The sequence below is a fragment of the Aptenodytes patagonicus genome, chromosome 3 (assembly GCF_965638725.1).
Source record: "Aptenodytes patagonicus chromosome 3, bAptPat1.pri.cur, whole genome shotgun sequence".
NCBI classification, from domain to species: Eukaryota; Metazoa; Chordata; class Aves; order Sphenisciformes; family Spheniscidae; genus Aptenodytes; species Aptenodytes patagonicus.
This window is the reverse complement of record NC_134951.1, coordinates 126,706,606-126,723,866: the sequence shown is the minus strand read 5'-3', so window position 1 is coordinate 126,723,866 and position 17,261 is coordinate 126,706,606. Positions and strand designations below refer to the sequence as shown.

Here is a 17,261-nt window from a genome sequence, read left to right as displayed (position 1 = left end):
CTCTCAAAGAGCTCTCTTCAAAGCAAGTATTTTTCCCAGACAAGCAAAGGCTTCTGAATTTCTAGAAGCAGTTCTGTAACAGGAAGAACGTTGCCTTGGCAATATATATAGTTATATTCACAGAATGTATAGGAAGAAATATAAATAGATGTAGTTTTCGATTTTGCATTTGTTACAAATGATTCCCCTCTTACGTGCTGCATTTCTCATGCCTGTTTCATAGCGAGGGAGAACCTGCACACAAAACAGGCAAAAGGAAAACACTAAAAAACAAAACCAAAAATAAAGCCGATTACTCGGAGCGACAACTCAAACCCATCCTGGCCACAGCATCAGGAGCAAGAAACCAAGCCGGGCTTCACAACCAGCAGGCACAGTATTACTCTGTTCATCTCTAACTCACTACGGGGGGGGGACTTCGCACGGTTTACCTTTAGCAGTGGCCATCTCTCCGTCAGCGTGAGCCATGCGCTGCATAGCGGTCGCTCCAACGCAGACCGGCATGCTGATTTTCTGCCCCAAGACTGAGGTTGACAGGTCCATTACTGACATGTCCCTGAGCACCCGGGGGTACAGCTTCCATCTGACACAGAGAGAAATAAAGAGAATAAAAAGCCTGCATCATCGGGGTTATTTACAGTTCCTAATGGGCAAGAGCAGATTTTCCTGCTGTCAGGAGAAACATGGTGAAAGTTGTGTTGGGGCTGGAGCAGAACCTCACTGCATGACCCAGAGCTGCAGCAGGACCCACAAAATGCACAAAGCCAGGAGGGAGCAGGCAAGGAGGGACCGAAGTCCACGGAGGGTGAAAGAGGCAAAGAGCCTTTGAACATTATCGGCTGGTATCATTTGAAAGAAAAGACGGGAGTTGCAAAATAATAAGGTTCACGGTGAGCCTCGGCCTCCTCGAAAGTCTTGGGGCAGAACTGGATGACAGAGGTTGTGCGGGAACAGGAGAAGTCATCAGCCCCCCTCAGTTATTCCTTTTATGGACTAGGGAGCCAAAAGACAGGGGATTTTTGGATAAAACTAGCCTGGCCTGCATGCTTAGCCCTCCCTGTCCCTGTGCTACAGGTCTCTGCAGTGAGACTACACAGAAACAAGCTGCCACGTGGGAAGCGGGTGGGCAGGATGGCTGGCCTGGCTTTCCTCAGCTCGGGGAGGGTGTGGAAATCCACCGCACCGCATCTCTGCTGGCCCAGAGACTGAGTCGCTTTGCTCAGAGAGGTCCCGTCCCCGGCAGTCACCGGCCACTGTGCAACACATACTCCCTGGGACTACAGCTGCAGCCCCAGGGACAGCCCATCGTACCGCAGGGACTCCAGATTTCCAGGAAAAGACCAAATGCGGCCACTGTAATTTGGTGCAGGAAAAGACTGAGTAGCACAACTGCTTTCCCAATAGGGCAAATTACAATCTAGTCCTTGAATGACATGGCCCAGCATCTGCTCAACCATTCCCGACCTTGCTTTGCCTTCAACGTGTCCGCCAGAAACCACATCAACCCAGGGCTGGGCTTTAATCTCCACTGGGGTCTTCAGCCCGGGTACAAATGGAAGCTGACTCCAAAACAGAGCAAAACAAATCTGAAATTACAATTTATTGCAGTCAGGCTGGACATCACATGCTTGCACACACAGAAATTTATCTTTTTTTTCCCCCCTACAACAGTAGCACAACAGCCTCATGATCCCTCTTACGGGGTCAACTAGATGACACCGCAACATCCAAATCTATCTTAATAGGGTTGCGTTCCTGGGGGTACCTGTGAAATTGGACTTTTTCTCACCATCCAGGGGATGTTGCAGCGCAGCCACTGTTACTACAAGCCACAAGAGGGTGTGCAATAGTAGGGGCTGCCTCTCGACACAGATGCGCGCTGAGCCAGGCCAAACCCTCTCTGCAAGCGGTAGTAGGGTACGCATCAACCTCTCACTGAGGCATCCCTCCCTCTGAAAGGACTCTGCACTTTTAGATGATGGCTATTGAATTTTCATTACAGAAAAGAATTAAAAGCTTAAGCTCTGGTACTGCTGAACCTGACTACCTGCTCAGCACTAGCAAGCCTGAGACTGATATTATTATTACTAGCGAGGAGACAGCAACCAGAGCCACTGTTACCCTCAGACTATGCTCCGACAGCAAGCAGTGGTCAGCTTGAGCTTGCATATTAAGCCAACAGGTTCGAAAAAAAAGAAAAGACACAATCTCTTCATTTTATGGAAAGATCAAGAGACGTTTCCGTAAGAAGCCTGGGACAGAGCCAGGATGAGACCCAAATTTCTGAAGCCCTAGAGCACCGGGTCGTGCCAGCTCTCCAGGAAGCGCTCCCCAGGGAGGAGAAAGATGGTTATGATGCTTGGAAGGAGATGTGTAGTTGTGGGAGTCAGCTGTATTATTCGATGCCAAGACACACACTGCAAGTATGTCTCCTCAGACTTGTTTTCAGGCTATTGTATCCGTTTGTTATTTTTCAGGGGAGGATGGGCTGAGGGTGGGACAAAGAAAACATGACTTTTTTCTCCCCCTTTCTTCCTAATCCTCATTCCGAAGGCTTTCTCCCAGCCCTGAGACATCTTTTCCCAACAAATATAAAGAAAACAAAAATCCTGTAATAACCTTGCTCAGCTTTACAGTCAAACTCAAAAGCATAAGGATGTGAAGCACCTCCCTCTTCCCCAGCCTCCTAGTTTCTCTGCTGTCCTGGACCTGTCAGATTTTTACCTGGTGCAAACCGCTGCCATCTCAAAGCGCGCGCGTGAGGGTCAGTCCTGAAGTACCAACATTTCTGTAGTGCTTTTAGCTTGGGAAAAGAAACAGAAAGAGCAAAAATCCTCCCAACAGCGTATGCAAGAAAAACAATGCTGTTTCAAGCAGCAATAAACAGCCTCCTTCCCGCTCACCTTTATGTGCCATCAAATGACTCCGTCCATGAGCTTTTTGGGGTCCTCAGGCTCATTAGCCCCAGGCTTTAAACGTAAACGTCTCTTCCAATGTCTTCTGTGGCTTCTCTTCCCCTCGCACCCTATCAGGTCTCATCCTCTAGACCAACATCAAGTCAATACTCATAACTGAGTATTTACTGGGTGCCACAAAAAACGTCAACAGGGATCACCACCTTAGTATTATACTCTTTAAAGAAAACCCGATCTTGCTTTGGAAACACGGGTGTTTTCAGCTGTGAGTTTGCCAGACGCTTGAAGTGAGGCATTTTCTGGACAAGCCATAGGGAAATGCCCTTAACAACAGCAAGCGAAACCCAAGAGCAGTATTTCCCACTAACGGGAGCGTGCATTCATTAGGCTGCCACACACTACCTGCTTCCTCCAAGTCTTTGAGTGAAAAGATTTCCTGGATATTTTGTAAAAACCTTGTATTTTTTTTTTTTTTATTCATCTTCTCCTCATCACCCACATTTTTTTCCAGCCAAGTCCACACTCGCGTGCTGCAATCAGCAGTTACAAGTGAGCGCATCTTTCTTCCCAGCTGGAAGCGGGGAGATGCCGCCAGTGGGGAAGGCAGCGAGCACTCCCGATTCAGGCAACTTCAGCTAAATGCTCTTTTGAAAGAAGGATGAAAGGAAAGGAGAGGGGATTAGCGGGGTTTTTTTTTCCCCTTTTCCATGTTCAAAAATTTCAGAATGTAAATTATCTTGCAGTTGGGTAAGAGGGAAGCACTCACTGCTTTCCCCACTCATTTTCAGCTGTGAAAAATGCTGAAATTTTCAAACCGCAACGCATTTTGAAGCGGCTCTTCTTGTTTCCCTTCCGAGTCCGTGCTAAATAATCCCTTCGTGCTGCATCGCAAGCGGCGCGTTTGGGCAAGGACACACCGCTCGGGCAGTCTCCATCCCAACTCCAACCCACTTTGCTACCTTCATCTCCCCTACAGCTCCACTTCCCACCATAAGGGGCAGGTGCTAGTGCTGTGCAAGGCTAAGCAACAGCTGCTTTTGCTTGAGGAAAATCAATTTGCTCTCCCAGGGTGTCTTGCCATCCACACGGCAACTCTTTTCGCAGCGCTCTGCGAATCCAAGGTGAAAGACATCGCAGAAACGTAACCAACTTCTTATTGCAAGCATTCCTTTCCTTTTCTCCCCTTACAACTTCACGTGCTTCTTTGACCCCAGTCACATTCTCAGCCTTGCTTTTTTAACCAATATTTAAATTATTTATGTGCCCAGTCATTTTAACGCCCTTAATACCTAGCTACAAGACAACGATACATCTGCAGAAAAATACGCATCGATGCTGTCGCTGATAAACAAGCGACTGCTGTTCCTCGCACACGACAACAAAACGCATCTCCTCCAAAGACCGCCGGGGAGTCAGTGGCAGAAAGTGTCACAGCAGATTAGCAGAAACGTGTTCCTACAGGCACAGACGTCCCCCTTCATTAAAACACCAAAAGGGGAGATTTCAGATTGATTTCTTGAATGCCATCAAGCTAAAGGCGTCCCGACCTCATCATAAAATCTGTTCTCCATTCAGGCCCCTTGGTTCCGTGACAACTTGAGAGTGAATTTAATCGCCAGACAGCACGGTGCTGGAAGGACACGCGATGTTTGGGGACGCAGAGCAAATGCAAGGTGAATGCAGTCAGACGCCATAGGGAGTAACGTATGCTCTGACATCCCAAATCATCTTCTCCGGCCTTAATGCCTCACTTACGCCAGTGCCATCCCCACGTCATTTGAATACTATGGATAAGAAATAATTATCTGGCCTTAGCAGGAACACACTGACGTTGGTGTGCGAGCTCTGGTTCTTCCCTCAGTGCCAGAAGAACTGGAGGCTAGAGGGGAGTTACTGTACCTGGTGTTAACCTCACCTTAAACACCGGCCTTTTGGAGACATTTTACAATCTGGTGTCTGATTACAGGTCCAAAGTCCTTTAAGCTCCTGTGCTGTCAAAAGGCCAGGACATTCATTTTATAATCAAATGAGTATGGATTGCGCTGCTCCAAAAATTGCATGGGCCATTCCAAAGGTATTGCAGCATCTATCGACACAACCATTCATTTGCTAGATTAGTCCTTAATGATAGCCTATTTATTTCTCCATAAATGCAACCATTTGGTTGCCAAAAAATAAAGAGCTCACAGACAAACCCAACGCTGATTTTTCTCCAAATACAATCCGTCCTAGCAGTCTCGCTCACCTGAATAATCTTGCACCGCAAAGGCACGGGCCAACAATTCATGCTTCTGGTTCAGTTTTGTGCTTTCTTTCTCTTCCATTTAAACGTAAACATTTATACATACACCTATAAATATTTAAATAAACTGCAAATGTTTTTAATCAGGCTGAACCCTGCAACTAAGCTTCTGACAGTGGAAATCAACAGTTCTCTGGCCATGGCAAATGAAGCTGAACGTACTTGTTTCTTTCACAAAGTCATCCGACTTCGTGGCTCGGGGTTGTAAAGTCCATCTTACTTTATATTTACCCACAAGTTGCACTCAGGAACAGGGAGAAAAACCAGTAACGTGCTCAGAGACACACAAGGGCTGTGTGAGAGTCAGAGTGAGAAGCAGTCCTGCATCCTTAACGATTAGGCCACGCTTCTCCCAACAGCATCAAAGGAGAAAAAAGAAAGATTTTAAAAGTTGCTTGTGGCAAACAGGTCTTATAAACCAAAATACCGTGAAGTCTTTATACCAGGTTTCTACCTTTTCTAGGTGCGTTGCCAGGACACCATTGCAAACACGGTCTAATAAACTGTTAACCGTAGCGTCCCATGTGCTAAGAAAATAGGAATCCACCGCCGCGTCTGGTCCCTCAGCAGCGACAAGCGGGAACCACTGTAGCTATCGAGGTCGAGCCCATGGCGTGCTTCCAGAAAGGTTCAACAGCCCACGAAAGGGGGTCACCTTTGCAGAGCGGAAGGTCCATCTGGCTGCAGGCAGCAAACGCACACTGCTTACTGGAAATATTCCGGTTGGCAAATAGACAGGTACAGGAAGGCACTAGAAGCGTTGGGAATGATTTAACATGTTTTTCAGTGCTACATAAGGGCTATTTTTAACTCTGACCACCTTTACTATTATCTCCCTCTTATTACGGACAGATAAAAGAGCACATTTGTCCACGAAGCTGTAAATCACTATATCCGTGCTCCAGCCCTGCGTCCTTTCCACTTCATACAGGTAAAGCTGGTAAGCCCCAGCAGATGACTTCAGCTGCGATGCCCGTCCTCACTGGAAGAGCTGTGCTAGCACTGCAGCGACCAGAAAGGAGAGGACCGCGTGTCTCACCAGGGAAACTGGGTTTCAGGCTCTGATGCCAGCCCTCCCGCTGATCTGCTGGGCGACCGTCAGCACATCACCGCACTTTTCTGTGCTTTGGTGGACGCTCAGAAAGAGACGTAGACGTAGAGCGATGAAAAGGTTAAGAAGCAACTTGTTGTTGCTTTGACTTCAACATTTCTGCCCCGTGACCTCTCTCTGTGGCTGTCAACAAGTTCTGTTGTTTGGCGATTTAAGAGAGTAAACCCCATTATCAAGTCTTTATTACGTGCCTTTTTGGAAGACTGCCTTAGGAAGGCCTAAATCTACTGCAGAAATTAGATCTTGTTTTCTTTAAGACAAATATACAAAGGGAGCGGGAGCAAAGACAGAAACACAGCTTCCATCCCCTTCATACCTTCACTGCTGAGGAGCAGGAACCCAGCATCAAGGGCCTTTTAGCCCCACCAGGACCTGGCAAATTTCCTTTACTTTTTTTTTAATGTCTCAGGCTGTTCAAGGCACTGCTAATTAATATCTCCTGCAGCCTGCAAGCTCCGTAGTTTTGAATGCCTAAAACCGGAGGCTCTTACTGAAAATATGATAGAAGATGCCAGGAAAGATGAGGTGAGCCCGAACCCCACAGGTGACCAGCCCGATGCGAGGAGGTCTTCTTATCAGAGGAATCTTTCCCTGCGGTGGGAAACAGCTTCAGAGCAGAGCTGCTCTTATCTCACCACTAACATCTAGCTCCACTAATACCAAAACAGCAAGTGGACATACCCAGCTCTTTGTTAACCTGTCTCTGGGCAGTTTAGATCCAGCTTTCACTTAATCTCGATTAGCTCTAGCAGTTCGTGGTAAAAAGTTCACTACTTCTACAGTTGATTGCCTCTGAGCACTTCCTCTGAGTGTCCTTAACATCTCACTTTGTTTCTATGAGGGCAAATAACATCACAGCATCTGGAAGCATTAAAAAAAATAAAATTTAAAAAAAAAAACAACATTAGGTGAGCGCTACTACATCCCCTCCTGCTCCTATTTCCTCCTCGGAGCCAGAGCGGTCCTTTGGCTTGTGTTTGAGCAGCCCCAAGCACAAGGGGATTTCCAGTCCGTGACGGGGGCTTCTGCATGGAGCTAAGAGGTCTGGAATAAGTGGTCACAGCGGAGGTTAGCTTTCTTCTTCTCCTGACATTGTAAAGCTTTTCTACACGTGTCCCTAAAATTAAGGTTCTGAGCTGATTTCTGCGGTCTGACCTTTGAGATCCTGCTAAATGAATTACCGCTGAGTTTCCTACAGCCTTGAAGTTGCGTGGGATTTCCAGCTGAATTGCTCATAGCCTGTGGAAAGGGCAACTGGAGCAGTAAGTAGGATCGCTGCTCCGCAGCAGCAAAGCGAAGTGGGGAGGGAGAAAGGCTAAAGACAAATTGGAAAAATCTTGTTTTGGTTTGTTAGACTCAGAGGGATTTAAGGCAAAGACTTTAGAGATTAGCGAAGGAGCAGGGGGCTTAAATGTCCGCACCAACGCAGCACCCGAAGGAAAGAGAAGCCAACAGCTGTTTAAGCAGTTCGACCGGGCTCAGCCAGGCTGAGGCGACCAGCCTCCAGCTGCCTTCTTTCCTCTGCAGCGCTTGGGCTGATGCTCTGGGGGCAGAGGAGCAGCGGAGATTCAGGGGATGGGGAAGCAACTGACCTGACGTGAGCTTTGACACTCTTCCACTGAATCTGACAGCAAACGCTGACTTACTTTGTGTTGACCTTGTACTTCTGAGGCACAGGGTGACCCGAGTTAAGGTTTTGACAACAGCACAGGGGGCCAGTCTAAGTCAAAACTGGTTTGTAACAGTTCCCATCATTTACAATATTTCCCGGTGAAGTGCTGACCTTCTGCCGGAGACCCCCCGAGCACGGTTTGGCCACCCAGCACCGAGCCCTGGCTTTCACGGCTCGCTCCAGAGCTAGGATATGCAACTCCTTGTCGCTAGGCTATGCGGCTCTGATCTAGCAACGCTGCACGAGCACTTACCAGGGAAGGCTGCGTAATTAATTCAGTCTAGAAAGAACAAGCAAAAGGCAAAACCGACTCGGGACCTAACCCCACCACAAGAATCCCTTGCCGGCATCATAGCCCAGAATGCAGAAATTACAGTCTCATCAGCTGATTAAATGTTGGAGCCGAGGGACTCTTTAGGGAATTTATGTTAACAAAAGAAATAAAGTGCAGGTAAAGCTAAAAAGATGCTACTGGATTTTAGGGACTGCTTTTTGACAGAAGATGCTAGGTGGAGGAGTGAAAGGGGAGAGACGGTTGTTCGAAAAAGGAATTATTTGAGAGTCTCTGATAAAAAACAAAAAAGTTTCAGAAAAATTGAGCTTTGTTCACACAGAAAAACCTAACATTGCACCACATCTACAAATAATGCAGAATTTACAACTCCCCCCTCCCACTCCAGCCTTAAATCATCCTCCTACCTCGAAAATGCTGCTACATTATCTGCTAGCGTTTCCTGGTCATCTGCTCCGGATCGGTAATAATCATACACTGATTTGGGGAGGAATTTTTTAGCATACTCTTCAAAATCAGCAATGCAAACTGGTTTTCCAGACATGTTTGCAGATCTCACAGGGTTAGTTTATTCCTACTTTCCTCTCTTTTAAGCTCTGTATTTTTGTCTGTAAATCATTAATACGGGACCTCGTCAGGATTCAACTTACCTACCTACCAGAAAAAATACACCAACTTCTTGTGTCATATTGGACTTCAGCACCGCGTTTTACTTCATGCAGTCAGGGCCAACCTAGAACATAATGGAATAAAGTATGGCAAAAAGATAGAAAACTAATCAGCAAGAAGAGAAATATGCAAGTGCAGCAAGCATGACTTAAATCTGCAGTAAGAGGAATGTACTGTCTCTCATGTACGCCTTTATCATCCAAAATATCCAGGAGACTGAGACAAGAAAGATACTGTTTATGTCCAAAAAGCAAAATCCTGATTTAGATATTTATAAAAGCGGGTCCCAGCCTGGACTGGCCTTCAGGACAACACCTAACACAAGCGAGTGTCCAGTTCCTTCCATTAAAATCCTGGGTACCGAGTCAAGTTGCAGGGACCCAGCTGCCAGCCAGCTCGGGCATCTAGTATGTCCTCAGGCAAATGGCTCCCAATTTTAAGGTAATTCCAGCTCCGCATCCCAGAGAGAGCTCATTATTCTTAAAATGTTACGAAGTCAGATGCACTCACCAGCTGGAAGTAAAACTAGCTTATCAACCAGAAGACGCTCGTCCAGAATCGGTTAAGATTTCTTAATTGAATCTTGACTTAAAATTTAACAACTATACATCGTTTCCAACAGGTATACTGTATTTGTTTGACAGGGAAAACGTACAAGTATATCATGTATATATATAATTCAGTTTTCCGGCTGTGCACGTTTCAATTATTAACAATGCCATTTTATTAAAACCAGATTTTGGGGAGAAAGGAGAAATCGAGACCTTAATTGGAAAGAAATCCCCCGAAGCATAGTGCAAGACGTGGCAGACTCTGCAGCGTGCACAGGAGCAAAGCAGCGCGCACCCCGCTCATCGCACACCTCTCTCTGGCGCAAGCAAACCAGAGAGCCCGTATTTTCCTCACTGTTCATTATTTGTGGTGCAGCGAGAGGAAGAAATGCAATGCAACATTAGTACGGCCGCGCATCGCTGCCTTCAGTAATTTTGGGCTTTAAGCGACTTGATTTTTTCATTCTTCAGCAAGGCCGAAGAATTCAGGTAACATCAAGTTAAATATATACACACACCTCTGTGAAAACCACAGCCAGCTTCCTTGCTGCTGGTTTATAAATAACAACTGGGAACACAATACTCTGCAAAGAGCGAGAAAAACGCTTAAGATTCAAAGGAGACTGTCAAATATCTTTGGAGGACTATCTCGGGGGCTGAGGCAGGAAGGATGGTGCCAGCTGGAAGCTCGGTCTCAGGAATCATTTGAAGAGAACGATGGCACTAAGAGATTTGCAGCTATTTCTCTAACTGCTTTCCCAGATGAGGGCATCTCAGATTAAGTCCTACAGGGTGCGTAGGGGGTCATTTTTATAGGCGGTCAGAATATTCATGGGAGGAATTACTGGAAATGAATATCAATATACATACAATTACACCATGAGGCATTTATCACACATCAGTGTCAGCTACAATTTAAACGCAAACTGGCTTAACGTTGACATTTCCCTGCGCTCCCAGCACAAAAGTGGGGACACGTCTGCTTTCATTTATTTGAAGTTTGCATCGCCTGTGCTAAAACCAGGTATTTATCCTAGAGCATGAGACAGTAAGCATTGCACACTGGCTAAACGTTTTAATACGTGCAGCTGAGTTCAGCCTTAATGAACTCAAAAGCTTTTAATGTTGGAAAGTTGCACAAAAATTGCTGAAGGTAACGATACCGTTTCACCACTGGTCTCCCCCCCGCCCTTTTATAACGTCTATATTCACTTTAAAAAAGAGTTAAGCTCTTCAAAACACTCCCTACCTTGATCTTTCTCTCTCTCCACTTGTATGTTCATTTGACATATTCACACAGCATCGGACTGCTTGTACTTTACTGGTCATTATTGTCCACTCAGGCTAAAAGTTCCTCTTCCCTCCCCTATCACAAGGTTGCTCACACACCACCCTTTGCGGATCCCCCCAAATATGCCGACCACACGCCAAAGCCCGACGGGGGTGGGGGGCGCTGACTTCTTGCTGCTGCCCAGCCAGCGTGCCCTGGGAAGCTCCACAGCCCACAAGTCCACCAGGAGCTGGGGACTCCTCTATTCCAGCAGTACACCCCCCCCCTCCCCCCCCACTGCTGGCCAGTTTATGAGCTGGGGTGCGGTGGAAGGTGCCAGTATCGGCACAAAGGAAGCAAAACTAGGCAAAACAAGAAGTTTAACCTGCTGCTGAACTAGGACTAACTGGCCTCTTACAGGTGTAATCCCCAGGAGAGCACAGCCAACGTCTCCCCAGCACATCTGACACTGACATAGAATCATAGAATGGTTTGGGTTGGAAGGGACCTCTAAAGCTCATCTAGTCCAGCCCCCCTGCCCTGGGCAGGGACATCTTCAACTAGATCAGGTTGCTCAGAGCCCCGTCCAGCCTGACCTTGAACGTTTCCAGGGATGGGGCATCCACCACCTCTCTGGGCAACCTGTGCCAGCGTTCCACCACCCTCAGCGTAAAAAATTTCCTCCTTATATCTAGTCTAAATCTACCCCCCTTTAGTTTAAAGCCATTCCCCCTTGTCCTGTCGCAACAGGCATACAGTCCGGCTCTGACATGGCTTCCATCCGAGTAATTGGCTTCTCATTTTAACGAGTCTCTCTGGATGAGAGGCTTCCTCCGGCTGCTTAATGAGACATCAGCTGTCTGAACCGTAACTTTGAAGCAAAAGAACAGCATCTGACTTAACAGCAAAGAGTTTGCCCAAGCAGCCACGGCAAACCTCACTGATAAAAGTCAATGCGCAATTCAATTGAAACGTTCAGATGCGATTAGGGCATAGGAAAAAAACAACAAACCCCTACAATCAGGGTAGCGTTAACATCCTCTCCCATACCTACTGCTTCTCGCTTGTTCCTTTGGCAGGCCACTGGGGAATTACCAACGGAGAACCCTGTCACGTAACCGGAGCTCGGCTGACCCAGGCTCTGCAAAGGAAACTTCAGCTCGAAAAAGAGGTATCGCAAATTCTGGGAGAAAAACACCCCAGAGGGCTATTAAACACAGAGATACAACTTCTGGCTTAGAAAGCGCTCCAATCAAAAGCCAAAAAAGTGTTCTAAGAAATATCACGACATGCTTGTCCTTACGTATGTTACTTGCTAGAGAGAGGGAGATCTCTACACAGGGTTTTGTCTGAACCGCTGCGTCCTACCGCAGGATCAGAGAGACGTCGACTGTCTCCTGTCAACATGCAAAGACCTCCATAGGTGAAGGATGAGTCAGCTGGGATTTCCTCACTTCAGTTAACTGCAGTAAAGATTAACTGGAAAAGTTAACTGCGGTATACAATTAAAATACTTCAATGTCCCAGTGATTAACCTATTTCTCAAGACTGTTGCGCGAAGCTGTTTTATCAAGTAACTTAACTTTCCTAAATGGCTGGTTTGACTTCCAAATTCCCCCTGAGCATTTGTGAATTTCTCCACATAAAGTCAGAAAATACCTATTTACAGATTGCGAACACTATAAGGTGAAGTGTTTTCAGTGAGTAGCTCACATCAATCACCGCTGAACCAGCTTACTTCGGCCCCTCCAAGTCAGCCAGAGGAATCAACAGAAAAATATTTGTGACTTCAGCACGAGACCGAGTCGAAAACGATGGACCTGCTGCAGGGATGAGGACAGTCTCTTGGCCATTCAGTATACGCAGTGAGCAGGCGGCCCTAACAAGCCCCAAGGAGCGTCTATTTTGTGAAGTCAGTTGGGAAGTCTGGGGACCGCCGGGGTGGAGGGAGCCTGGAGCATCAGATGGAGGAACAGTTCTCCTGGGAGGATCCGGATGACGGAATACCATGAAAACAATCCAGGGGAGATCTACAAAGAGGTTCTCAGTGCCATTTTTGGCCCCCCAACCACACAGCAATAACCAGACATAAAAAGCGCCCTTATCAAGCATGATCTTTTCACGTCCTCGATGCGGGACTGACGGCCAAACACTTCAAGTGACCACTGTCATTCCTGCATCCTCGGCAAGCGCGCGAGCTATTAGCACAGCCTGTGCCAAGACAATCGGCGGTGCCTAGGTTCAGCTCTCACACCCCGCTGGAATTCAGATGAACAGATGTGAAAGTCTAAAGCACTAGCAGGCCCTGAGAAATTCCAACAAGCCAAGAGAATGGCCTTTCTATATAAAATGGAAATCTAAATGAAAATATTTGATTACCAAATCCCCATTTGTTCCCTGTATGTTTAAATACGGAGCTTTCCTTTCTCCTCAGGAAAGATGAAGTGAAAGTAAAGCACAGGGAGTTTTTAAAGAGGTTTTTCTACAGGGAAAGAAATGAAGGATGTTCGGTTAAAAGAAGTAGTCGCCCCAGTCTGCACTAAAGTAAACCAGCACTTTTTATTCCCCTGTAGGGAAGGGAATGAAAGAAAGGTATCAGCAGACCTGGTTCCCTGGCAAGCGAGCTTACAAACGAACCGCTGGTGCATGATGGGTTAGGAGTGGAAGCGTAAGAAGAAAATCGGAGAAAAGGCAGGCAGCTCCTGGGAAGAGCTGCAAAAGCATCACGAGGGACAGGCAGCGCTTCCCCCCCGGCAGCCCTTCACAGCCAAGCATCCCGGTGTTTTCTCTGTGCGTGAGTGTGCCGGGGGGATACTCGGAGAAGGGAAAAGGAGGGTATCCATTTCCTTCCCACTACCACACTGCAGCCAAGAGACCTGCTGCAAAGCCATGCAGCTTTTCATTTCCAATGTGTGATCGGCTCCTAGGAGGAGGCACACGCTACTCGGCAGCCCCGCTGACCGGAGCTGGGAGTTACCGCTGGTCCAGTTCAAAATTCCAAGGTAGAAACTCAAGCTTTTCTACCCCTCCAGTACAGCCATCAGAGTGTTATCTTCATAGTTCCTCTATAAAAATAGAGCTTACGTTTGTCTGATTGCTTAAACAAAGTAATTTTCAAAACCCGATCAGATTTTGCCTGTAGTATTCCATCTGCCTGTTTCCACGGGGAAAATTTCATATTCTCACATGATGAGACAGAACAAGAAGCAGCTGATTAAATAGTAAGACAACAAAATACTCACAAGGGCTTCATTCAATACCATTCCCCCTTCAACTTTACAACGGGAAATCAATGCAATGGAAAAAAAGAAAACCAGAGTGAATGGTGAATCATCCAACCCATGCAGCGGTTCTGTCCACAGCGAAAGGCACTTCAGGAAACTCTCCTGAAGAGAATGGATCTGTAGGTGTTCACGTCATCCAAATACGTTGCAGCGATGGCTCCCGGTAGTCACTTCTCCCTGCAGCAGACCCGGCCCTAAGGCCCGTTTCTGTAGCAATGCCTGCTTGCTGTGAACTACCATCGGAAGACGTGCCATTTAGACCCGTACACTTCTTTTTGACCGCATCAGCGGGGAGAAACATACTGCCGTCCTCCAAATCCCAGAGAGAGTTAGCACGCACAATTTGCGGAGCTAGTGGCTTTCTCGGGGAGGGGGGGAACTAACCTAACACAGAAGTACAGAGGTGAAGCCCGCAAGGGTTCAGAGTTACACTATTCTGCCCGGCAGCCTGCGTTTGTGCCCCAGCTGCATTTTATACCTTCAAGAGCGTACTGCTCAGCCCAGAATTACTACTGTGAAACCCTCGACCTAGGTATGATTCTTCCAAGCATTTTTTTCTACTCATGTAAGAAGGAAGCAATTCATTGATGTACAGGTTTTAGAGCTTACGGAATCTTTGCAAGTCACAACCTCTATCATTGATTGGAAGATCAGTATTAAAAAAAATAATCTTTTGTTAATTACACAGATGAGCCATCTACACACTGAGAAAATGAAAACTAACTACAGGAAGATCATAAATACAAAATTTATATGGAATTTCAGTAAAAATACCCATAGTATAAATTTGCAAACTTTCATAGAAAAGACAATCCTGTACAACATTTCCATGAAGAAAGTGTTTCCCCAGAACAAGCGTTGCCCAGCACGGGTGCAGCACATACAGAGTATTCCAAGACGCGCATACAAGTTTCACACAAGTCTCGAGGACAGGAGTTTTGAAAGGCTGCATGCATTTCTAGCCTCTTTAAAAAGTAACCCACTGGATTTTTTGAATGACTTTTGCTTTCAAGCATTGGCGTTCAGATCCATCAGGGACTGGTTTTCAGAGAGGCACACACCCCATTTGAAATTTAAATTGGTTCTCAAAAATTTTAAGTCATTTTTGACATACAGCTCTAGTTTACAAGCCTTACAGCCCTATCCTTAATCAAAACATTTTGAATAGCGGCAGCAGCAGCTTCTCCAAGGAGATTTTGTCTACACTGAGATTGCAAGAACAAGTTCCATTTTTAAAAATTGGTCGTAACAGAGGACAAAGATAACAGAACACTCGGATCGCACAAAAGGTTGCTACTGACTTTTTTTTTGGCAACAGACCAAGTTTAATACTATTGTAATAGTCTAATTAGTCCCACGCTTGCATGGTTCAATTAAAACGTGTTTTAGTGGAAAAAACTCATTCTGGAAGGTAACATCACACTCTTACTGCATAGCTAGTGGTCTTTCTGTTAAACACAAATCTAGTGTTTGCTACTTACTGTTTGCCGGACAAACATTAGTCAAAGTTGAGTATCTCCAGTATCGTGCTCCAATATTTTTCCTACAAATGTTCGACTAAGTCGGAGACATCAATGGTTGCGTAGCACCTGTTTTTCTAAAGTCTTCATCACAATTTAGCCATCTTTGTAGTCAGATACTCCAATACGTGTCAAATACAGTCAAACTCAAGTTAGCATTAATATTCCCTACTTTATTCATGAAAACACAGGAGCAGTGACATACATATTCTGTTCAAGAAACCTTCGAAGACTAAAATTGCTCATTTCCAGATTCACAAGACGGATTTATAAAGAGAGGAGCTGCTGTCACTTGCCGCCTGCTTGCTTAATCCTTGCTCATCAGAACGTGATCTTGCAGTTAGGTCTATTATGATGGAAAATACTTAGTATCTTCATTTTAAATAATCCAAACTTAAGGGACATGCAAAAACAGAGGAAATGTAAGCAGAGACTTCAGAGAATCACCACACACAGGAGCTTCTGATCTTTCTCACAGCCATTTCGTAAACCGTGTATCTTGTAGGACAAAGTGTCATTTGTGGTTTGTGTTTTTGTTTGTTTTTTAAATTCAAAAGACACCATAATGAAATCAAACTCTTGTGAGAACCCCTTATTTGTCTAAACATTCAAAAAGCCCAAATACCTCGCCCCGAGCACTGAAAAAGAGGTACGCTTGACTTTTTAATACTTCGTATTCCCAACATCATACAACAAAGCCACTGTGAGGTACAAGGATGTTCCGTATCTTTTAAAGTTAAAAACTCTTTAAACAGCTAAAGATGATTTTCGATGACTGGCTCCACATTATTACACAAGTGAAGAGAAATTGCATCAAAATTTAATATTGACATGCTCCCTCCTACACACTGAGTATCACAAGACCCTATACAGTATAAAATATCCTCTTCGGTACATAACCAAAGTCATCATTGCCCTCAATCTGTGCTAGATACAGTCCCACATATCTTTAGTGTCTGGTAGTTTTGGACCCATGACTGAGGGGATATGCCTATTCTTACCTTATGCAGGTTCACGTAGCTGAATATACGCACCGACTCCCGCTTGTCTCATGAAATACAGTTAAAGCCTTGTTTTCATTTTAGACTTTTATGAGCTCCTGATGCACAGTTAATGAAAAAAGTAAATACATCATAGAAACAACAAATCTGTACTCTGAGCTTTTAGGTGCACAGTTCTTCCCTCCAGACCACAGTGGCCACAAAGTTTTCTTAGTTTTCGCAAATAAAAGCTTAGCTTGAGTTTGGGATTGGGGTTTTTTGGTTTTTGGGGTTTTTTTAACAACAACAAAAAAGCAGCTTCTACAATTGCTCAGTTACACAGGACAACGCCCAAATAACACAAGACAAACTGTTCTCATTATAGTGCAATGTATGTATTATCAACTGTATGTTTTCACATATGTGAAAGCATATTTACATGTGTCCACTATATGAAATCAAGCTCCAGACTGAGAACGTTCCTTAAGAAAATTCATATTCAATATATGCCATGTAATTCTGTTCTTTGCACAGCTGTAACAGACAAATGCAAAGTTTCTACCATATAGCTCCAAGACACAACATGCAACAGGACACAGACAGGAAAAGTTAAGCTTTCTTAGTAAATATGCTCTTTATGAGCATTTAAAAAAAAAAACAAACCCAAACAAAACAACTTTCAACACAAATTGTCC

General features: G+C 45.5%; 1 protein-coding gene across 1 annotated transcript in view; it reads right to left on the bottom strand.

The window, feature by feature from the left end:
- The window catches only part of HAO1 (hydroxyacid oxidase 1), a 34,444-nt gene extending 25,608 nt beyond the window's left edge, over positions 1–8,836 (bottom strand). Inside the window, exons 1-2 of the mRNA XM_076335126.1 lie at positions 8,700–8,836; positions 432–583 (exon numbers count right to left, since the gene is read on the bottom strand). Of these exons, the coding sequence (XP_076191241.1) occupies positions 432–583; positions 8,700–8,836 (289 nt within the window). The remainder of the gene's footprint in view (positions 1–431; positions 584–8,699) is intronic.
- Positions 8,837–17,261: the final 8,425 nt, after the last annotated feature.